Raw genomic sequence first — 24,991 nt, 5'->3', positions numbered from 1 at the left:
AGGATCAGAAGTGATGCATAAATACCCCAAACAGCAGTTACATGGCTGGGATACTGCCATCTGAGCACATACAGTGAAACAGGATTCTGCCCAAACTGTCCCACCATTCAGACTGCTATACTTTCTCCCTCAGTCCTGAATTCCCACAGTCCTGCTGTTATATTTTACTGATACATACTGGGATATGATGATCCTAAAGTGAATCAAAGGAATAAAGCCACTTGCTGCTGCTCTTTGGTCAAACCACAATGGCTTCAGGATGTTCCTGAAGAGTTCAAATGTATGTGTCTGGATGGAGCAGGCTCTAGGAGCAGAACTCTTCCTACATGTGGAGCCAGTTCCTGCAAATTAGCAGTAAGAGACTAAGTCTAGGGGGTGGGTGCTATCACCCCCTGTGCTTTGACTATTCTAGAACATGGCTCTGTATCTGCCAATCTGACCCCTTTCATCAACATGTCACATCCATTAACCAGAAATTAATACAGTTCCAAATGTCCATGGTCCTGAGTTTAATATGGCTACTCATGTACAGTGAACAAGGATTGCTTTCAAAGTCACCTCTTCCACGGTGAAAGAAGAAACAAGTCCATGAACTGGAAAATTTTTAAAAATCAAGTTTGATCAAATGTCAGTTGAGGTAAATGAGCCCTCCTGCATTCTCCTCCTGAAGCCTGTGCTAGATGGGGTCCTTGCCAGTGGAACTGGGTAAAGCATTAGCAAGTAAATCTTCTTTCAAGGCATTGTTCTTCACTCTTCTGGCCTGCAGTGCAGGACTGGTTCCTTCCCAGGTGGGATCTTGTTGGTTTTTTTCCATCTGAAACACAGAAGGAAGAAAGACAGCTCAGTGACAATATGATGATATGCCACCACATGAGTCTGGGTCAGAAAATGACTGAATGGTATCATTTCCACTAGTTCAGAGGCAAGGCAGACTGCAGCTTCAGGCAATCTGCAAAAGCAAAGGTTGGAACATTTTTCAGGGTAGATTAGTCTCTGACTGGCTGAATATGCAGTTAATTTACTTGTTCTTACCCTTTACTCAGTGAATAAGGATCATCTATCTCTCTTGTGCCCTGCCTGGGTGTGCCAGGGCCCTCTCTCCAGACTGTTTAGCTTGGAACAGTCTATACAAAAGTTCTGTGTGGTCCAGGTCCTTCTTCTAGCTTGCCTGGCTGGCATCTGCAGAGTTTATGGCAACAAACTCCCTGTGCGTTGCTGATCCCACACCAAGCATTAACGTAACTGAGTCCATCTTAGATCACCTTAATCAATCAGTTTGTCTGTAAATCAATCCTTAGACCAGTGGTTCCCAACCATTTTGGAGAAGGGGTCTCCCATGTGTCTGCACCATGCTTGGTGGCAAAGAAGCACCGTGCACAGAAGTGTCGACAGCAAACCCAGAAGTGTTCCCTAGGTTGGGAACCACTGTCTCAGACAGATCTACACCTTTCAACCATCCTTTTTTTGTTAGATCACTCTAAAGCTCAGATTCTCACCTGGTGTAACCTGAAATCTCCACAGAAGTCATTTGGGCAAGGGCAGTATATGTTTGCTGAGGTCCTGTATGTCAAAGTCCCAGATTAGGCTGTTTTTGTCAAAGAACACCTGCTAATGGGATGCAACTCATTTCCTGCTACACAGTTTTCTCCATACTTCCCCCTCCATTAAGAGTTCATAGATTCATAGATAGTTAGGGTCAGAAGGGACCTGAACAGATCAAGTCCGACCCCCTGCCTAGGCAGGAAAGAGTGCTGGGGTCAGATGACCTCAGCCAGATGCCTGTCCAGCCTTCTCTTAAAGACCCCCAAGGTAGGGGAGAGCACCACCTCCCCTGGAAGCCCATTCCAAATTTTGGCCACCCTTACCATGAAGAAGTTTTCCCTGATATCTACCAAGTCTGCTCTCTGTCAGTTTGTGACCATTGTTCATAAAACCACTTGAACAAGAGTTAGATGAGAGCAGTGGAGATCACATCAATTTATTTTTCAATCTTTGATAGAACTACTTTGGATATAGATCAAGCATTGTAGCATTGCTGTTCATTAACACATTCAGCATTTTATCCCCCTAGGATTAGGAATACAGAGCATGATAGTAAAAAGATTTGCAAACTTGTCTAATTTGAGCTGACTGTAGTTTTCATAAGTGCTACTGGATCATCTACAGAAATTCTGACTATCTTGTTTCTTAAAGCACATTTCCCTAGGTATCGCTACTTCCAATGCCTTCTCTCCTAGCAGGAATAAACAATTCGGACGTTTTCTGTCACTTCCACTTTCTGCCTCCAGTGGAAAAATACATCAGTGTTGCAGAATCCCTTACTCAAGCCAACAGCCTGACCACCTTGTGGCTTGTCTATCAGGTCTATCCACAGTGTTTACAAGTCGGTACAGTATCGAGGAATGCAAAACTCTAGAACTCTTGGTTCAGAGAAGATACCTTTTATTAGACCAGCTAAGAAATTGCAAAAAAAAACCCTTTCTTTACAAGCTTTTGGGCACACACCCCCTTCTTCAGGCTGAGGACAAACTGTGTTCTTCGGCATCTTAAAATGTTCCTCTCTCCTCCCCCATTCTGTGATTTACAGTCCCCTGCCCTGGCTTCCTGAGCTTCATATCAGATTCAGAAGACCAAATATGATGTGTTAAAGAGTAAGAGCAAAGTTATACATTTAGGCAATGAAAGCTACCCACCTTCTATTAAATACCATTTGTTACTTTCAGGGTTGACAACTAGCTGACTTTCCTATCAGTCAGTGCTCCTCCACAGTCAAAGGGTCTTGGTGAAACAGCTGTGGGACACTTCCCACTTTGTCCTTAGGCAGAGAGCACTCTGTCCCTCCTCAGGGCTGATTCTCTGTGGGGCTTCTGGCCTCTTGGTCCCTACAAGCTTAGCTCATAGCTTCTGCATGTCCATTTCCACCTTTCCCCAACCCACACATATTTTATGTTCCCCAACACAGTCCCATTTCAGTAGTTTTATAATGTAGGATATTAAGGGCTTTGAGATAAAACAGGTGATGTAGCTGCAGGGGTATTATATGATTATGGTTACTGAGACATACTGTTGTTTGCTGGGAGAAGTTAATACAAAGACAAACTGAAGTTGCTGTTTAGGATCATTTCAGGCAGATAGAAAGAAGTGATAACAAACAGAAAGCGGACCCAGCAATTATTGGAACCAAAATATCCCGGGTGATAATGAACCATCCCCCAGATCACGTCTACCTGTTAACAGAGGAATTAGACTAAAAAAACCTGTTTGCTGCCAATAATTGCACTGCAAGGTGCTACAGTCCTAGGCAAATATGTACTTCATTCAGACAAGCTCTATCGTGGTGTAACAAGGCAAAGTTTTTCTCAAGGGCCCTGCAGAGCAACCAACACTAATGCCAGTCAATTGTTATTGTTCCTATCAAGGCTTTGAAGAAAGTCAATAAAGCTTGGTAAATGCAGGAGGGTAAAAAAGCAACGTAGTGGATTAAAAAGGACCAGAACAATGCTAGTACTAACAGAGGTGATGCTGCACAAAGGTCAGAGGGGACAACTGTCAGATAAGAAAGAAATCCCCCTACTTGTGCATGTATTTGAAGTGAAGGGGGACTCAAGCTCTCTAATGTTGTGCTATATCCATATTAAGGCCCAGTCCTCACTAGGAAAAGTTTACTGGTATAGCTCAGCTGGTGTAACTATAATGGCAAATACATAGTCTGTACCTGCAGAAAAGGGCTCTTGCCAGAGTAAATCATACAGGTTCCAGGAGGGAAATAAGACATCACAGCACAAGCACTTTTATGGCAGCATAACCATGTCTATGCTTGGGCTTCTGCTGCTGGTACAGCAGTGCCGTATCCAAATTGCACTTATAAGCAACAGTAACATACTGACCATCACAGAGACCTGGTATAAGACCCTGGTAATGGGTCTCTGCAAATGCCCAGAGAATCCTTGCATAAAGTCATGAGAAGAATCTGAGAAATGGACACAATGGCTAGGGATTATTCCTGGCTTTGGAAGAAGTCTGGTGCAAATGACTGGACAAATTTACTCCAGTAAAGGCTTACAAAAGGAATTACAGTCCTACAAGCCTGTGGCCTTCTCTTCTCTCCCCCTCTTCACCAAAACAGCTGCTGGCAAAACCCCCTGTCAACTGCCATTCTACTTTGTGTTTCAGTCCCATTTACAAGGTAAAGTTCTAATCCCTGTGGACTGAAGAGCCTGTTGATGGAAAAAAAATGCACTTTTTTATTTTGAAACCTCACTGGTAATTGAATAAACAGTGACATATGTCTCTGCAAGGGAAGGGACTACAAAATTACTAACATTCTTAATGAATGTTTAGTTCTCTCCTAGTTACTTGATATGCTATCTTAAGGTCGTAAGTGATTGCATCCCTTAAAAATGCCATTAAAAACAATGTTAATAAGTAGTTTCAGGCTAATCAACTACATTTTGTTCCTGGGCATCAGTTCTCAACTAAGATGGTTTGGTAAAGTTGGAATTTTCTTTTTCCATCTGTTTTATTTTCCCTCTCCTACAAAGTGGCTAAGAATACTAGAGAAATTTTGCAACCACATATAATAACCCTGCTTTTCGAATGACGCACTTCAGGAATCCTGGGTCTGCTTCATCTCATATTTTGTAGAAAATTCAACCTTGGTCCCATCTTGAGGCTGTTTTGGGATTTTACAGGACTCTTCTCCACCCCACACAATGTTTCTAATAGAAATATGGCTGCAAGTTTAACTGCTGACTGGGTACCATCGGGGCATAATCACAAATTCATACAGTTTTGAGACCCTTTCCATATTAATCAGTGGTGAAGGTATGGAGCTGTCATGGTTATTTTTATGTGACATGTAATTGCCTCAGTGCATAATCCCAGTATGGGAGAGGCTAATATGTGAAATTGTTCAGCACTCCATATAGCTGCAACCTGGATAGGGTGGGCCCCTACTTCAGCAATCTTTACTTTGGTTTAGGTGGTTCAGCTGGTAGAACTGGTCTAAATGACTACAGGTCAAGGATAGGACCACGTAACTCCTTCAAGGAGTTCCAGACAACTGCAGGGTAATCTGCTGCATATGCAAAGCAATGTCAATTTAAGGTTCTCTGAGTGAGGTCTTGGGGGATTTCCCTGCCTTATGTAATCTACTCCTGCTTCTCCACTTCCTCTTCTCTTGTGGCCAAGAGGCAAAAAAGCAAGTCTAAAGACCGTTGGTGTTTCTCAAACTCAGTCAGAAAGCTGTGGTGGCGATGTGCTCAGTGACCTATAATAGCCTCACAGCTTCAGAACATCATCTGATTCCAGATGGCTAACACCTGGAAATGAGGAGGGTTTAGCAGAAAGGGGCAGTAGAATAACATAGCTGGCCAGGGGCACGTGTTGTGGCACTACAGAAGAGTTGGTATCCAGGAAGATCTGTATGAGCTAGCATCCAAACATAGCTCTGCAAAGCATCTCGAGGCTCACTTGCCATACTTCCTGCTTTAACAGCCCTAATCCCCACATAGCTCTGCCAGTGTAGCTCAGATGAGACTTGCAGTGTTCCTACTATTTCAGTCCTAGGATCTCTTCTGAACAAAGATGGCCAGTCATGCTGAAATGTCAATGGTCCCAGGACATTGACAATGGAAGCTAGGATGATAACAAATACACCTTCCTCATTATATACACTAGATCTAGTCCTGTAATGGATAATGACTGAAGTAACTGAATGAACAGTCGTCAAGCTTCAGGTTATGCCCTTCTGGGGCGGCAGTGTGGCATGGAGATATCACAGCTAGGTGGTAAACAAGCTAGTTTTGGAATGAGATCTGGTCTCGCTGCAGAAGCACAAAGCTCTGTGTAGGTTCATTTGTCCTGCTCTGCAGCAAGATCTCCCCAGCTGTGGGCTTCAGCGGTTGAACTGTGCCTGGTACACAAGCTAGTCTACTGACAGTTACCAGCTAGGGCTGTGCAAAGCATGAGTCGCTGATTTGATGCGGTGGAGATTTGTCCTGATTCGGTGACCAAATCCAAATCGAATCAGAGGACTCTTTAATCTCTCCGAATTGAATCAGAACCCTTCAAATAGATTTGGAGAGATTTGGAAAGAATCAGCGATTCAGATATAGACACAGCTTTAAAAGTTTTTTCTATATACCTCTAGATAGCAGGCGGCTTGTGAGTGCTGTGATGCTGGGGTGCATGGAGAGTCCCACAGGAGACCGAGGGGCTCCCCAGTGTGCTCCACAGCAGACCCAGAAGTAGACCAGAAGCACTTCTGGTCCACTTCCAGGTCGACCAGGGGATCCCCCCCCCCACACCCCCGGCTTGGCGACTGGTGCCTCCTGGGTCTGGGGTGGCAATCAGGGGTCCCCCACAGCCGATCACTGAGCCGGGAGGGTGTGGGGGGGCCCCCTGTGCATTCCCTAGCAGACTCAGAAGCTCTTCTGATCCACTGCTGAGCATGCAGGGAGCCCCCCCCTGTGCTCCTGTGGGACACTCCATCCATCCTAGCATCCACGAGCCGCGCTGGTACCTCAAGTTATGTAGAAAAAAATATTTAAAGCTGTGTCTATGGCCGAATTGCTGATTCTCCAAATCAGCATCGAATCTTCAGATTCTGATTTGGCTGAATCGAATTGGGGACAGTGATCCGAATCAATAGACTGAATCACTGTCCCCGATTCGGGCTGAATCTGAATCGAATAGGGCCCACTTTGCACACTCCTACTACCTGCAATACCTACACACCATGCTGCAGTGTGCAACACAGCCATACTTTTAGGACTAAGGTCCCAAACGGAACGTCAATAATGCCACAGGGATTCTGAGAAGTAAGACAGCCTTACCGAAAATTGTAGCTAGGAAAAACGAAGCAGGTGAGACAAGCATCTTGGCACTGATTAGGATGTAAGTCTCTGCTGCACTGACAAGATTGCACTTGCTGTCTTGTATTCAGGCCTGGACAATGCACTACCAGGAAGGTACTGATAAACCAAAGGGAATTCAGAGAACGATCTAGAGGCTCTATGAACTTTTGAAACCTCTGTTTGCTTTTTTTTACCAGCTATTTAATTCCAATCCCTAACAAACATTTGGGGAAATGTTATCTTTATTCATTATTTGACACGCTGCCCTTCAACTAAGTGACAGTTTGACAGTTCAGAGTTAACTTCCCTGAAGGCCCCCCTGAGGTTCTCCAACAAGGTCAAAGGAAATTTGATTTGAGAAGGGAAACAGGAGTTTCTGGTTGGCAGGATACTGACCTAGGACTCAGAAAACCTGGGTGAAATTCCTGGCCCCTCCTCTTGTTTGCAGTGATCTTGGGCAAGTGACTTATGTCCTCATGCTTCAGTTTTGCCATCAGTAATATGAGAATAATGCAGCTGCCCTACTTGAACCAGAGCTCAAGATCTACTGGCGATAGGTGCTCTGGCAGTGCTAGGCAGTGACAGAGTTATTTCCATAGTACATAACGAGCAAAAAGAAAAAACAAATCTCCCAAGCCTTCTTCAGTCATTAAAAAGAATCAAACTGAACAAAAATCCTTAGCCACTCACCTTTAAGAGTGAAAAAGGTCAAGTAAAAGGTCTGCCCAAGCCAAACAGCTTGTTCAGCTAGTTTGGTTAAGACATGCCAGTTTCTGTAGGGCAGGAGAGTGATATGGCAGCATTACACCTGGCTTTCTTTGATTCCCAGCCAGAGTGCTTATTTGCCCGTAGGTCAACCTTTAGCATGAATCCAGAGCAAAGCTTGAATTCCTGCCTCTGAACAAGATGCTTTCCATGCTCTGCCACTACACCTCAACTTAACAAGGGGCAGTGAATGCAGGCTGGCTCTCACACAAACCTTCCAATGAGGAAATAAGTTAGACTGCAGAAAAAGCCCCACCCCAGGAAATTGTGAAATCCTTTTTGTTTGGAACTAAGCTGCTCAAAGTATTAGTAAAGTTATTGTGAAGATCAATCCCATGCTGGCCCTGGAAAGAGGGGAGGCACATGACAAACTAGATCTGCATCTTCTAATTCTTAGTCTGAAGACAGACGGTGGTTGTTTGGCCTGGTCTAGCTTCAACTTTTATTCTTCATCAATTTTAACTCTGAAAAACCTCTGCAAGGGATCGCTGTGGTAGCCTTGAAAGGGGATGGAATCAATAATCTCTAGTGGGTCTTTTCCATCTATTATTTCTGAGTCCCTCAGTTTACATGCCCAGAGGGAACAATAAAACTTCTATTCTTCATCTCATTGTTACTGTGGGAGTCCCACAAACTACTTGCTCCTTGTATTAGTGGCAAGCAGGTGGTTTGATTTTTTTACAAATCGCTTGCACAGTGATTTTGATGGGAACCAAATGAAACATCATTATGTAAACGGCATCGTAAGACAGAGAACTGGTGATGAAACTTTACAATGACACAGGCTGTATTTGCCAAGGTGGGACTGAGGAGGTGCTTGGTAGAATCTTAGGACTTCTCCACAGTAGAGTGATTCTGCAGACATTTGTCACTGTTGCCAACATTGGTTCATCTCTTTGGGCCACAGCAGTGGAGGAAGCAGTAGTATAAACAAGGCTCTTGGCACTGAACACCCTATCGTTTGGACCTCCTCTAAAAACCCAACTCGGTACCTTGAGCCAATCCTAACAGTCATGTATTGTCAGTATAGTTTGCATCACTATGTGGGGGCAAGTAGAAAATAGAAGAAAGCAGCCTACAATGAGAACTTTTTTCCTCCATCTGCTTTTTGAATAATACATAGTGCTTCTTGGTGTATAAAACTGATTGTTAGCCGATTCAGCTGGTGCACATGAATTAATGGATCTTATTTTCCTCCCTTGCAGGATCAGTCCAGGACTTCAGAGCACCTTTTAAAGCCTCCCAGCCTCCATTACTTTTACTTGCATGGTGGCCAGCAATCAGAAAGGAGAGGCCAAACCATGCCAAGTACTAGATCTGCTTTATCTGTTCCAAGTTGTGGAGTGGGGAGGATAAGGGGAAGAGAGATAGAGAGATGCCCTTGGGGCAAGATGAGCTCTTAGTGCTCAGGTTTCTTCTACACATTCAGGCAAGAATGTGAGGGCTTGGCAAGACGTTAGCTGCAGTAGTACACAATGGAACATGCTTCACCCAGTGCAGGCTAGGATGAAGAATAACATTTTCCTGGTTACTAATGTTTCCTCAACTCAAAAATGCAGAAACATCCATAGGAATAAATGGTCAATTAATTAACATAGTACTAAGAATAATTTAAAATGGAAAACACCTATAAGTGACTAACTGGTCCCTTCCTTATAGTATATTCTCTAGTGCTTTGTTTCTCTTATATTTAAAAGCCTGAACCTTGTCTTCACTTTCTGGGAAGACAATCTACAGTCCAACAAGTTTCCCTGTCATTGTATTGTCCCCAATAATCTGATTCTTTTTAAATGTTCCTCTTTTAAATGTTGCCCTGTTACTTCAGGGAAGAAAACATTTCCCAGATTCAAAATGCAACAGAAAGCGGAAGTGATAAAGGAACACAGCTGACAAATAGTCAGATGACAAACCAAAGTGTTGTTCTGGAATCAGTTGAACTCCTGGCCTCACTGATTACAAGAGAAGCCTCTGCTACAAGGAAGACTGTATGGTACAGTACAAGGATGGATTTAACAGAATTGTGCCCTGTAAGGGTTAGGAGAAGCAGAGATCATGGCTTTAATACATCATGACATGAATGGTTGTGACTCGTTCTGGACAAATTCCATTAATGATAGGAACCCTGAAAAATAGTAATGAATTAACTGATCTTGATGGTAACCAAAGCAATGCATTTTACATAGGAGAACTGGAAGGCTACTGATGTGCAGAAAAAAACTAATTGTCATCCCGATAAAAAGAGAAACATCAGAAGCTGTTTACAGATAGGTTGACAGGCACTTCAGAAACTGGTGACATAACTGTAATTTACATACAACTTTCCCATGTACAGTTTATACATAACTTTTTGTATGGTTTAACTACATCCTGCAGCAGACAGTTGAGTGGCCATCAGTAATGTCTGTTTAAATATATAACACCTAATAATAAAGATCTATATTACCATCACAACAAGGCTCTATCTGTACTAGGAAAATGTTCAAAATCTTGCAACAATCTGATTATATTAACACAGTTACAAGAATGCAAATCTATATTGTAGATGAATTGCACTGATACAAAACCAAACTTACACATGTGACCTAGCCTATTAAGTCAGCAGAGTAAACCCTGCTGGTAAAAGCTGTGGTTTACACCAGTACACTGCGTACATGTTGAGGGTTTACCAATTTCTCTTGCAAAGATGGTCTCTAAATCCGCAGCATTACTAGAAGGGACCTGAAATTCTCATCTACAACCAGTACAACATTGATTGGCATCGTGAAGCCTGCAAAGGAAAACTTCCAGGTCAAATTGGCTTCAACGATCTTTTTTCTTTTTTTAAATAAACTACTATAAGCTCTGATTCCAAATTTTCCATATTTTAAAGAAACAACGGAAATAGGTTTGGGGGTCCTCTCCCATTAACAAGCATTTCCCCTGCAGTGTTCTCAACTGCATCTGCTGCATTTTGATGTAGCTGCTGGTCTCAAGGCCAGATAAAGTGAGAGCAGGTTGATTGCAAGGATACCCACCTACCCTATAAAAAAACCCAAACAAACCAGAAAGGGGAGCTAGGCTGTCACTCTGAGAGAGAGTTTACAACTTGTGGGCCACTGTTGGTATGGAAAATAATGCTGAGGGTGAAGTTTAAACATTCCCCCCAGTCCAAACACTGCAGCTCTGTATGAGAGAATGAGAACCAGAAAAGGAAACCATAACATCTATTTTCATTGTCCAAGCAATAAGAAATGCAAAAAAGCAAACAGACAGCACAAAGGGTGATAAGTAAATCAGATTGCTGAAAGCTTGTTATGTTGCAACAAAGGTGTTCTCTGTACCATGGATAAGGAAAAGCGATTTAGAGCGTGAGTTTCCTCAATAGGAATTTTACCAACAGGGACTTTTCATAAAAAAACATTGCTGTGGGATGGTGAAAGGATCTGAAAACTTACTGGGCTGTTTGTTCCCTTTCTACTCCTTCCATCTACTTTATATATAGAAGCAGCAGGAGGGGAACCTAGCTTGAAATTACCCTTGTGGCTTTCAAAGCACAGGGGGAATTACCCCTGGAGAATCCCTCCAGTTTGGGATGAGACAGTTTTAAAGCTATTTGGAAAGGAACAAGGTGACTCTTTACTTCAAATACCAGGAGAGTTCTTTTCTACAAAAGGAAAAAAAAATGGGGGAAGCTTTTCTTCAATGTTAGCTGCTCATCAAATCCATATAAACCAAGCAAGCACCCAGAGGGGAAAATAAAAAAGAGAGATAGTGAGAGAGACAGTGACCAAGGGCAAATTCTTCCCTGACATAACTCTACTGACTTCAGTGCAGTTTGGTTAGAGATGAATTTGGCCCTGAGCAGCAGCTGTAGTCACGCACCACAACCACCACCACACACACAGGCTTGCTGCCTCTAAACTCCTGAAATAAGACTGGAGAATTATATGAAGCCCTACTTGAAAGGGATGATACAGCCAGATTCACCCACAGGTTGGCCATGGCATCAGAAAGTTTTTGGAAGTAGTAAACAGGAAATGGTTAAGTAAGAGCAGGTGGAGCATGCTGAGTGGGGAGAGCAAAGCAGGAAATAGCTGAGCGTCTGAATGGATGCAAAGGAATGCTCTCTGGCTCAGCCCTTGAGCCGTTGCAGTACGCCCACTCCTCCTCCACTGCCCTTATCTCCACAAGCCCTGAAGTCATTAAGTCTTGAAGGCTACAAACACCTTTTGCCCCAGGTAATCTGTCCTCCTCCAATCCCAGAACCAGGTGCTGGGAGCCTTAAAAGGAACTGCCTAGAAGGCAAATTCAGAGAGACCCACCTACTGCACAAGGGATGAGTCAGAAACACCCAGTGAGTGCCAGAGGCTGCAGGTGTGAGGAGCTAGAGCCGTGCCTCTGGATACTGCTCCAGGTGTTGTGGTCCCAGGTGTATTTAACATAATGAATGAGAGACGAGCAGATCTATAGCCCCTTTCATTCCAGGGGTTCCCAAAGCTCTTTAACTTGAGGAATCCTGTTCACTCACTACTGAAATGCAGTCCTCTCTAGGGTAGAGCACAGCAGCTGTGTAATGGTTGACAGCAGTACCACAAGCCAGTTGAGGAAGAAAGTGAAGCCTACAAGAAGAGAGCTTTCCACTTTCTTTCACACTCTTCCAGTCCCTTCTCTTGTCTGCAGGGCTTTCTGTGCAAATTCAGTTAATTCCAGATGTGTCTCTTTCCCACCAGGATCTGTTGAACTCATAGACTTGGCTCATAGGCAGACAAAGTTCTCTGGGTAAATCTGTTATCTTTTATTAGACCAACTCAAAAAGTTGGAAAAATTCTTCACAAGCTTTCGGGTACAAGAACTCTTTGTCAGGCTGAGAAAGCATCTGCAGTTGGTTTGTGCTCTTCCTGGAGTTTGAGGAGGGTCCAGCAGCCCACACAATGACTGCCAGAGCTCTCAGGGGCAAGGGGAAAGGTGCTTGCTGCTGTGTCTGTAAGGAAGGTTGCATACATTTCCGAGGGCTGATGTATCTCTTGAGTGGAGCAATATTGGTCTTGATTAAAGGTTCAATATTAGAAAGTGATGATGAATACATTCTAAACATCTGATTAAAGCAGGGTACCCTATACTGCCTTCAACATATACCACATGGCCAAACTGCATCATAGAAGGGAGTCTAGCAATGGAGCCTCTGACCTTAACCAGGTAAGGTCTTGTGTATGCTTACAGCATTTTCTGGTATAGCTTTGTCTGCAAATCCTCCTAGTAGTAGCAGCTTTTCCTGGTAAAAAAAGTCCTTCTGCTGGTACAGTTTTAACTTGTTCTCCAAGCATAATAAGCTCTACTGGGAAATGGACTTTGATGTCACTGTAACTGTGTTAATACAGTGCCTGTTGCTGCTATAGAGACGTAGCAAGAGGGCTCACACTGACATTAGTTTATGGCTAAACTTTGAAGTATAGCTCAGGTCACAGTGTGTTAAAATCCATACTGCCTTGTTTACTCTACTGTCCTGATGGAAGTTAACGTGTGCAACCTAACACCTTCTGACTTCTCCCCTTCCTCTGAGATCCTAGCTTATACAAGGCCTGTGAGTGCCTTGTTACTTTGCACTCTAAGCTGCTTAAAGGTTGAGTGGTGCTAGATCTAGCTTGAGTTTAGAGCAGTCACACCTTAAAATTAAAGACTTCCTGTCTCCTACCTGCACAGCTGTGACTTGCCACTAGGCTAGGGACAGACATTATACATAAACCAGTTTAAGTGATTAGAAGCTGGTTTAAACCTGTAACAGAACAGAAGCTCAGTGCACATAAACCAGTTTCAAAATGGCTGAAACTGGTTGACGATAAACCTGGTTGAATGTAATATCAGACTTAACCTGGGTCAAACCAGTTTATGAAACTTCTGTCCCAGACCCCTTCCTGGTTCAAGTTAAATCCGAGTCCTCCAGCATCTGGGCATGCTTTGCAGCCCTGGGCTGGGCTGTGCTGTTTGCTCCAGAGAGCAGGGCTGGCCCTGCCCCTCTTCTCCCTAGCTAGAGTAGTGGGGGCTGGCTGACAAGGGGATGAGGGGTGGGCAAGCCTAGCTGGGGATGCAGCCTGGTCTGCGGGGGGGGCTGCCACCCCTGGCAAACCCTGGCTGGGGTCTGAGGCCGGGGTGGGGGTGGGGGTGTTAAATACCACTTTGCCCACCCAAACTTACTGCTAGCTGCAACTGTGGACTACAAATCCCAGAGGCACCTGGAAGAAGGAAGAGAAAATGATGAGCAACCCTGCAGAGTCCTGCTGCTGTAATTCTGAACTACAAATCCCAGAGACCTTGGGGGCAGTAGAAAGAGGAAAGGAACACAGCCAGGGAGCTGTGCTCTAGTGCTCTCTGGTGTCTGGCTTGAGCCACTGGAGGTCTGTGGCTGCAAATTCCTGAATCAAAGGTAAATGTCTGTTCACTTCTGTTTCAATTTAATCTGTAAATCTTAGACTAACCCACAAAGACGTTAGACTAACCATTCATCCTCAGGCTTTTTGACTGCCTATACCTAGCCCAGAGTGTTGATGAGCAGAGACCTGACTAGGAGCTATACTTGTGAGTTGCCACTGGTGAGCCAGGAGGACAGGCTTCTATCCCTGCTGGGGGGTGGGAGGGGGAGGCAGGTAAGAGAGATGGGTTGGGGCAGGCTGGGAAGCAGAGAGTTAATGGAATGGGCAAGGTAATAAAATGGGAGGTGAAAAGGAAATGGGAGTGGAGGAAAGGTGGTGAAATGAAGTCAGTCAGCCATTGAAGGATAAAATAAAAAGTAGTAAAAAAGAAAAAGAAGAAAAAAAAGAATTTATAAACAAGTAAATTAAAGAAGGTCTCATGTTTTAATGTATCGGGATTTAGAATCGGGATATTGGGGTTGATGGTCATGTTTCCTGGTATGGGTGGGAAGTGGAAGTGATGAAGGAAGGTGTTTTTGGGAGAGCCACTGACCCTGCCCTGGGAAGGACGTTCCAGCTCATGGGGACCAGTTTCAGCCCCCTACCGTGTTCTTCTCCCCCAGCCCTACTCCCGGACTCATCTGTGCCCTGCAACCTAGTTAGCTAACATGAAGGTTGTTTGTATGGAGTCCCCAGGGGCAAGAGGGGGATTTGGCTTCGTACCAGAACTGCCCCCTGGGCAGTAGAGTTCAGGGGGTAGAAAGTTTGTCCACATAAAACAGGAGGGTAAGAGAGGACACTGCATCATGGGATGCTTAAGGACTGCAACTTGGGTAGCTTATCCATGGGGAATGGCCACACATTAATAGAACACAGAACAGAGAGAAACCTGCCTTCAGTGGTGTAGCTTTAAGCAGCCTAAAGTTTGCTTAAAACTAGTTTCAGGTGTTAATATGTAGACAATCCAGGGGTTAAGAGCCCCAGAAACAACTTAAATTAATACATAACAAGGCTCTGAGATCAGGATTCAAATCTAGTTTGCCTTGCTCAGTCTCCAGCGAGCTGAAGCCCACACCTGAAAAGCACCATTCAGCACATGTACCTATACTGTATTTATACCTGCTCTGCCCCTTTCTGGATCCCTTTGCCCTTTCTGGATCCCATTTCCTTCATGGAGGTCAGACCAGCACCTTTTACTACAGCAGAAAAGTATTAAGTTAATTTAACAAACCCTTGAACATGAGGAGACCCAGAGAACTTGTCCCATCAGATTTGGCCAAATGGTATGGCACTTCCTGGGTCTTACACCATGGCAGTGAGTCTTGGGAAACATTAATCTGTGAACTGGTTGGATCTAGGGAACACAAGCAAACTAAATGAATTAACTCTTGCCAGATGAACTGAAATAAAACAAATGTCTCTGTTCTGCTTCCTTCCCATTTCTTGCCTCCCTTTAGCCTCACCCACCTCTCCTGCCTCTTATTTTTTACACTTGGGTTGTTAAGAAAAATTACAGGCATGAGGGTCCCTGACATAATTACAGTTTGCTGGGAAAATCTCTGCCTGCAGCAGTAATTCCTGTAGTGCTGGAGACAAACACAGGATACTGCCGAGGCCTAATCACTGTGTTTTCACTAGGCCCTGAGTCTAATCTGTCATCAGCTGAGAGGCCACTGACTCCAGCCACACACTTGAATGTGAGCTTCTCAGCCCATCCCTCCCCTCTTTTCAGAAAAAGGCAGCGCCAGAGGGATGGTATGTTTCCATTCATTCCTTACCCTCAGCCACAGCAATACTATAACTTCAATGCATGCCTTATCTCTTCTCTGTGCCTAGTATCAGGCCACTCAAAGCCTTGTGGGAAGAGGCTCAAGTGGCTGTTTTCATCTTATACACAGATGCAGGACTGGTATGGAGTGCTAATGATTGCAGTTCAAAAATATAATTTAGACAGAGATAAGTTAAAGCAGAGTCCTAATAAGACTACCACTTCTTTCTCCTGTTTCTAAAATATACATTACTTCCTACCTGACAGGCAGACAAGACTTTGTGCTCTGTATGTAGCATGACTGATTTTTATTTATTTATTTTTTTCACAAGTGAAAACTCAAGAGAATGCAGGAATCCCGATGACTGAATGGAGATAAGCACGCACCATGGCAGGAAGGATGGGAAACCAGGCAGAAGAGAAGGACCGGGCTGAGAATGCTGTCAGGGGTGGGACACAAACTTTTCATATCTGCTGACTAGCAAATACCCCTCATGTGGTGTTGAAAGAAGGCAGGGTTTGACTCCAGAGTTCTGGTGCTACAAGAGGACTTTAAGGCTAGAAGATCTGGGCAGAAGTTAGCAAGATGACAATTTGGTGTAGGCTCAAGGATTTTTAATCAGACTCCCACATGTGTCATAAGTGGGAACAGGCAGAAAGAAGGGAGCATGCAGGTATGTGTGTGTTTCCAAGTCATGTAACTGTTGGTGGGGTGGAATATCTAGGTTATTATATTGATGCCCCACACTTTAGTACCTTTGTAGCCTTTTTATACAAAATGACAGGCCAGGGTTGCAGCAGGGAAGACTGACTAGTGTTGTGCTGGGCCAGGTAGTAGGAAGGAAAAAAGGAGAGAATTTATGTTATCTGATCTGGTGCCAGGAGATGGCAGATTTAAAATAGCATGATGATGTGGTAGTACCCAGGTCACGCACTTACATATATCAGTTCTCTTTTTCGGCTTCAGACGTGGAACTTGTGCGCAGCCTAAATTCAAAGCTGAAACTCCTCACATCCCTGTAATCAGTTGGTATGTGACAACTTTTGTGTCACTGGAACACACAATATTTCTTACAGTAAGAAGGTGAGCGGAGACTGAGGTGCAGCCTGAGTGGGGGAGAGTGAGTCACAAAGGCAGAAAAGGGAAAGCAAGGTATGGGGTCACATTACATTACAAGAATGGAGATAGGCTATATCCACAAGGAAAGGTCAAGGTGAGTGGGAGATGGCAATAATGGCAGAATGGGGAAGGAAAGATTGACTCAGGCTAAATTTCAATCAGAGGGTGACATGGAAAGGAGGCTTTCAGGTGAAATGTGAAGACAGGAAGCAACTGCATCACTCAGAAGCCGGGGGCGGGTATTGCACATGTGCAGGGTGAGTCAAACCAGCTGCCAACAAATGGTAACAAATGGTTACTAAACTGAACAAATCTGGTCCTGAAATCACTTTCTACCAACAGGGAGCAAATCGGAAGTTGAGCCCTCAGTCACTTGGCACAGAGACTAGATACTGTTGTTACGTGTTCTAGCAAGGGAAAAGCTCCCTCTAACTACTGTGTTGCTGGGACTGTGACTGGATGAGACTTCTTTGTGAGGTCTTAGGAAAAAAGCACTAGCCAACAGAAATTGTGGTAAATTCCTGTGCAGGTAGCAACTGAACACTGTACGTTTAGGTACAACCCTATGCAGGAATAGCTCGTATGGATGGGATGTTTAACACTATAGAGATTATCACACTTGTATCAGTAGTTTATGATTGACTTCAGTGACTAGGGAACTATGTATTTAGAGAGCTTTTGGACATCAAGGAGGACTGAGAAGTCCAGTGCTGCATGAAGCCACTTTCCAACTCATGGACTTTTTTGGCTTTGCAAGTAGCTGTTATTTTTCAGGTCCTAATTTGGGAACAGAAGTTGGTCACACAGGTCCAAACCAAACTGAAACACCTTCTATGCACAGACAGCTCCACTCGACTTGAGTGATACTGCTTAATGCCAAATGCCTGCTCTTCCACTCAGGGCATATGGATCCTCTCAGATTCTAGCATGAAAGTACACTGACTGCTTAAAGTCTGAGCACTAAAGTTTGCTAGCAAGTGGATGGGGGGAGGTGGCAAACAAGATGCCCTAAAGTGGTAAAGTCCTTCCCAATCTCTGGATATGACAAGTCTTTGGTTTTGTTCATATCAAGGGCAGTTTGAAGACAAGGACCACCTTGTGTTTTTGTACCTGGTCAGAAGACCCAGGATTGTGCTTGTGCAGTGGGTCAATTCAATGGGTGTCTATTCTAGCTTCAAAGAGGTTTTCAGCAGTGCTTTGGATGTAGGGGTTGAGGAACGGTGAGAACTGCAAGAGCTTGTCCTATCCTCATTAAATCTTTGTCCTCTCCACCGCAAGCATGCAAATAGGGAGAATAGGGGATATGCATGAGCAGCTGAGCATCTGTGACCTCATGACCTTTGAGTGCTGTATTCTGGGAAATGTATTCTTCAATTGCTATGCTGTTTTTATTCATTGGTATTTTCCTGGCTCCTTCTGTGACACCCTTGTATTTTCTTCGGTGATCCTGTGTTGTGGTTTCAAGGAAACGCAGCTATCTGTAGGTCGAGCGTTCAGACAATAGCTTTAATTAAATGTCTGGAAGAATCCCACAGTAATGCAAGAGGACGGGAAAGCAAACAGTCCTGTATTCATTTCTATCATCCCTTCTTAGCCTTGCTGTAGGTTGAGGGCCTCAGCAATACTGCTTCTGCTCACCCATTTCAGCCATTTCCAACCTAGTAATAACAAAGTAAAGGTTTCTTTAGAGCAGCTATTCTCTGTGTATCCACTTCAGCCATTCTCATGACTCAAAGTAACTACAGAAATTGGATTTCTCCTGAGACGAGGCCTTTTATCCTGGAAGCCTGCAGAGGACAAGGCCATTGTCTCACCTAAATACCTATGAATAATCTGAATTCACACTTTACCCTGGGACAATAGTGGGAGTTAATTGCCATTCTAGCTACATGTGTAAATGACTGTCCAGTGCCTGTTTTGATGGGAGTCACAGCCCAGGACAATCAGTCCCCAGATAAGGCTAAATACAGATATTGGTTTTATTTCAATGTAGAGAGCTACAGTTCACCCCAGGTAGTGTGATGCTAAGTAATTTAGGTTAGGTTAAAACAAAAGAAAACCAAAGGAGAATCTTGGTTAACAGACTCACAGGACCAAGGATAAGAGAGTAAAAGGATATGAGAATAAAAATTTCCTGGGCCACTTCTTGAGAGCTGCCTGAGCAAAACTTCTGTGTCCAAAAGAAAAACAGCCTGAAACAGAACATCTCATTCCTGTTCTAGTCTTCTATTACAACTTCTATTACTCCTACCCACGTTGTTGGAGTTATTTTGATAACCCTCCATCCATCCAAATTCTCATATCGTTGTTTGACAAAAACTTTTCAGTTCCATATTTTTTAGCATTTCTAAAATATGTTGCCGCCGCCTCCTGTTCTCTTCATACACACTTGAACATTTTTGTTCTCATTTCCTTATATCTCCTTTTCCTTCCTCTCATTGCCAGACTTATTTTCCTGAACCTTGCTCCAGGGAGATACAGTCCGCTTCGATTACCTAATCAATGGTGCTTCAGAATTCTAGTGCCAATCAAACTCCTGTCTTTTCCCATTTCTCCTTATCCCTCCACACTTTCATAAGCTTCACTCCAAAATCAAGTTTCAGTCTCAGAATCTAACTTCTTCTGTTTTCCATGCAACTGATGTAACCTACCTCAGTCAGTAGAACTATATACAGTCCTCATCCCTTCTGCTTTTTTAGGTTCTTCAGAAAGACACTTAACTTTGTAAGCAAGGAAGTAGTCTTAAGGAAGTCAAAGGGACAACTTGTGCTTTAGTATCTTGCTGATCTGGGGTCTTAATTTGTTCTGCTAAAACACCGACTTCTTCAGATCTCCTCTTTAAGACCATCTCTTTCAAAATTGCTTTCAAGACAATGACAGGAAGAGGACAAAACATAGTATCTGCTTTCCCCCCTGCAATCTATAATTTGCTTGTTACTCTCTCAGATTTGTATCTTCATTTGCTTCTTTTACAAGAATTTATTATGTAGCCCAAAAATAAGCCTGAAAAGACTTTTGGATTAAGGCATTTAAATGAAATGGATGCAATGAACAAATTAAAGGGGAATTTCAAATTCTTCAACAAATTTATGCTTATTAACACTTAATACTTCCAAGAAGACCCAAACCAATTTGAAGTGTTTTGACTGTAGTACTGCGTCCAGTTTTGGGCTCCACAATTCAAAAAGGATGTGGAGAAGCTTGAGGGAGTGCAGAGAAGAGCCACGCGTATGATCAGAGGTCAGGAAAGCAGACCTTACGACGACAGGCTGAGAGCCATGGGACTCTCTAGCCTGGAAAAGCACAGGCTCAGGCGTGATCTGATGGCCACCTGTAAGTTTATCGGGGTGACCACCAGTACCTAGGGGAGTGTTTGTTCACCAGAGCGCCCTAAGGGATGACGAGGTCGAATGGTCATAAGACCGTTTCAGGCTGGACATAAGGAAGAATTTCTTTACTGTCCGAGCCCCCAAGGTCTGGAACAGCCTGCCATCGGAGGTGGCTCAAGCACCTACATTGAACACCTTCAGGAGTAAATGGGATGCTTATCTTGCTGGGATCCCATGACCCCAGCTGACTTCCTGCCCTTTGGGCGGGGGGCTGGACTCGATGATCTTCTGAGGTCCCTTCCAGCCCTAATGTCTATGACCTGAAGACATCAGGGGATGTCCCTGGCACATATGTTATTGCAAATACACTTGCTATTCTTCAATGATAGCTGCCACTTGTCAGGAAGAGGCTAACAATGATGTTTAGGTAGAGAGAGAAACTAAAACAAAACCAGTGCAATAAAGGAGCAAGCTTTGATCTTCAACATTTTCCACTGCTGTAGCCCAAGATACCGAGTACAACCCGGAAGGATCAGTCTTCTTTATTTTTCTTAGCATCTGACAAAGTAATCTGTCACCCTGTCTCTCTCAACCTCTAAGTCTTTAAGGTGCCACCCTGCCTTGCCTTCCGTCTTCTTCCCTGACCAGGTGAGTGCAATAGGATTCAGGACTGTGACAGCCATTCCAAATCCATATTGCATTGCCCCTGTTGTGGGACTGTGTGGTGCAGTCAAGCATTTTTTCCCTACTTGCAGTCTTTCAGAATCAGTCTTTTTGATGACCATGAGCTGAATACCGAAGTCATTACTTGGATGAAACTTCACTGACAGGAATTAGCTATCCAGAACCCAAAGGGAAAACAGGATGCCAAGAGTGAGGGGAGAGAGGAGAAAGCCAGAGGGAAACCTGGAAATTGGGCAAGGTTGGCAAATGCTCACTGAGCATTCTCTGTGTTGGGTTCTGAAACTGGTGCCCCAGCCAAAGCACGCTAAATCCACTTGAAAGACTAACAATGACTTTGGATCAGTCTCCATACAGAGGTCCCTGAACATTTGCACTCTGGGTCAGTGGCCGTGTGTAGACAAAATGAGAGGGGTGTGTGCATGACACCTTAAAGCAGGCTAAATGCTTTTGCACTGCTTTAATGGTGTTGGTGTTTGCACGCCTCAGCAGCATAATGTGCATGAATTCCAGCCGCTGTAGGAAATTTGGAGGTGTAATGAGTCTTAAATGCCCCTATAGCTGCGGAGGGAAGCACTGGGCTCTGTGCAGCTCTGTGGCGCTGCAGGAGAGCCTGCAGGCAGCCTGGCAGCAGCCTGGGAAAGCAGGCTCCGCCCAAGAAAAGTGAAAAGCCTGATCTCCTTCCCCCACCCCCCCGAGCCTGCCTGCCCGAGCTGCGCAGGGGCCCAGTGCTTCCCTCCGCAATTGCGGTGCCCCTTGGGACCACCCAAGCCAGGTGCCTGCAGGCAGCTGCTGCCTGGGGCTGGCCGCCACTGCCACGGAGGAAAGCATCAGCCCCCCCGCAGCCCAGGGACTGCTCCGCCCACTACCAGCTCACCCTCCCCTCCCCACCAGAGAGGCAGGTAAGTCAGTGGGGTGTGTGCGTGATGCGGGGGTTTAATCAACCCTAAACTGAAGTGGTGTTTTTTAAAATCTGCCGCTTCGATTTAGTGCCCCCATTTTGTCTACACACACCCTATATTTTTAAACCAGCATCTGGAGGAAAAGCTTTGTAGCTTTGCATTTTTTTGATGACAATGCAAAGTCAGGAAGGGGGACATTCAGATATTTGTGGGGAAGAGGAGGTTAGGTCAAAGTGAATATGCCCCCCTTCTTGTCTACCTCCGTCACATCATCAGCACAGTGTCTCTATACTACTCCCACACTGCAGACACCCCAAATACCAAGAGACCTATTGCAATGAGGTCATGGTGCAATGATGCACAGTATATGATAACATGTCAGGAAATGTGCTAGTTTGGGTTTCCTGCTGTGATTGTTGGGAGGTTGTTTTTTTGCTCATCCTGTCATAAGTGAAATTTCTGCTCCCACTTAAACAAAAGCTGGTAAGCGCTCATGCAGCTGCCCTGATTTCAATTTTACTTTCCTTATTAAAACTTCTCTGGGCAGAGATTAACTTGCTTTGTTTGGTACTTATTACTGCTTCACCTGTCTTGAAATGGTAGCTGCAGGCCCCCTGATGAAAGGATTGGCAGTTTGACTGGTTGCCTCTGTATCTTCCACTAAAATCCTGTTGTGAAACTTCTTACGGCATATCCCCACACTTATTCAGCTGCCTCCTGGGGTGATGGAACTCTTGGTGGAATATATATTTCTTTCTGCTGCAATGGTGAAAGGCATCAGTGACATGCAAGCTGTGCACTCAGTAAGATCTCTGTTCTTCTGCTTCTTTTAGAGACTGAGCTTTCAGGGTGGTATCTATGTACTGGTATGTAAAGGCCTTCTCTACAGGGGTAGCTAAAGTCCCAAGGAATGCAGCACTGTAAAAGCCCTGTTCTTGCCTATCACAAATGTCCTGGGGTAGGCACCAGGATCATGTCCATGCCTTTAAGGTCTTCAGATGCCGCTTCCCTACCCATCTCTCTACTACTTCTCTTCTTGATTTGACTGATAACAAGGCCAAAACCTACAATTCTGCCTGCTCTTCAAACTGACCCCTTGCTGAAGTAAGAAAACTGTAGGTACAAATCCCATCCAACTGCTTTCAGAACCATTTTCTGCAGAACTTATTTTGTTGGGTGTGGGCTGAAAAGGAGAAAAGATAATATTTGTGAATTAAAAGCTGTTTTCTAAACCAGTCTGTCCCATGATATCAACAACTTTCCTTTCCCCAATACAGGCTTACCCCTGTGTGTGTGCGTGCGCACATGCTATGTGTGTACCTTATGGGTTCCATAAACAGAGACAAGAAAACAGGAAGAAAAAAAAATTAAAATGCTGTTTTAAATCCTTTGGAGAGAGAGATTGAGAGAGCCCAGCCAAAGTGACTGTGAGAAGAATGTCAAAAGTTAATCCCAGGTATAAGATACTGGGGGCCAAGCACATGTGAGATGAGCTGGTCATATAAGATTTATGTGGTTTTTTTCCCCCTGTGAACTTTAAGGTAGACCTCAGCCAGTGACTGAAGCATTCCTCACAACCCCCTAACACAGTCCATTGTTGCCTTTCCAAACTGCTTTCTCATTATTCAATAGCACATTCTTTCCACAACGTTCAGCTCTTGTTTTTACATGCTTGTTAGAGTCTGAGACTAGAGGTTTTTTTTAACTTAGCAGTAGAAACACCTGCATTTTATTAAGACACAGGAGCACTGTTCCACCTCCCCATTTTTACTGAACAGTTGCCATGAGTCAAGTTAACCCTTTGCCAACTGGTTTTGCTTGGGAAGTGAAATTTTTGAAACCTGCAGCGTCTGACTTTAGGTGGCAATTCAGCACTAGGAAGAAAATGCAATTCTGAGGCAGGCCACAGGGCTGCATTTCACCTGTATGAGCTGCTCAACTATTCAAAGTAGTTCCCAGTTTTGTCCCCCTCGCCCCTGACTATGCCCCTCACTGTGAGCAGTTCACAGCCATAAGGGCTAGGGACAGTAGTTACACACAAACTGGTTTAAACCAGTAACAGAACAGAAGTTCAGTACACATAAACCAGTTTCAAAATGGCTGAAACTGGTTTAAGATAAACCTGGTAGAATGTAGTATCAGACTTAACTGATTTGGGTCAAACTGGTTTATGAAACTTCTACCCCAGACCCATGAATGCCTTGTGCCTCCCGAGGCATGGCCCACCTGCAGGTGGTGGTGATAGGGGTGTGGTGGCAGTGAGCGGGAACTGCCTGTAGGTGGCCATGGTGATGCCAGCGGCAAGGGCAGGCTGACCGAGGACACCGAGGGGGTGGCAAGTGCTGAGCAGCAGTGTCGGTGGTGGGAAGGAGGAGGTGGTGGGGGATGGTGAGCAATTACTGCCTGCAGGTGCTGTCAGCATGCTCCACTCTCAGGGGGAGTATGGCCAATGTCAGAGGGTGCCTGTGCGCCCACATGCACCCCCTATGCGTCACCAATGCCCAGGCCCCTTCCTGGTTCAATTTAAATGAGATTCTCCTAGCATGCTTTGCAGCCCTTGGCTGGGCTGAGCTGTCTGCTCCAGGAACCAGGGCTGGCCCCACCCCTGTGCTTCCTAGTTGGAGCTTTGAGGGCTGGCTACAATGGGGTGGGGGGCAGGCAGACAAGCCTGGCTGGGGATGCAGTCCAGTTTACTGGGAGGGGGGGAACTGCTCCCCCAGGCAAACCCTGGCTGAGGTCTGGGGCCAGGAAGGGGGGCTAAACACCTCTTTCCCAGCTCAAATTTACTACTGGCTACAACTGTAGACTACAAATCCCAGAGGCACCTGGAAGCAGGAAGAAGGGATGAGCAAACCTGCAGAGTCCTGCTGCTATAATTCTGGACTGCAAATCCCAGAGGACTTAGGGGCAGCAAGAAGAGGAAGTGAACCCACAGCCAGACAGCTGTGCTCTAGCATCCCCTCGCTTCTGACCTGAGCCACTGCAGACATGTGGCTGCATTTCCTGAATCAAAGGTAAATGTCTGTTCACTTCTGCTTCAATTTAATCTGTGCAGCTTAGACTAACATGCAAAGACTCACAAAGAATCGATTCAGGTTTAGGCTTTTTGACTGTCTGTACCTAGCCAAGAGCTGCACAGCTTCAGATCTTACAACTTCCTGTTGTATCCAGCCCCTTAACCTT

The 24,991-nt window shown here is 44.7% G+C and overlaps 1 protein-coding gene across 1 annotated transcript in view; it reads right to left on the bottom strand.

Moving 5' to 3' along the window:
• Positions 1–496: 496 nt before the first annotated feature.
• RAD51B (RAD51 paralog B) overlaps positions 497–24,991 on the bottom strand; it is a 665,539-nt gene continuing 641,044 nt past the window's right edge. Inside the window, exon 14 of the mRNA XM_090033202.1 lies at positions 497–814. Within this exon, the coding sequence (XP_089889328.1) occupies positions 714–814 (101 nt within the window). The 3' untranslated portion in view covers positions 497–713. The remainder of the gene's footprint in view (positions 815–24,991) is intronic.

The sequence above is a fragment of the Crocodylus siamensis genome, chromosome 2 (assembly GCF_052110815.1).
Source record: "Crocodylus siamensis isolate JL-2025a chromosome 2, ASM5211081v1, whole genome shotgun sequence".
Lineage (NCBI taxonomy): Eukaryota > Metazoa > Chordata > Crocodylia > Crocodylidae > Crocodylus > Crocodylus siamensis.
This window is presented reverse-complemented; position numbering and strand designations above follow the sequence as displayed.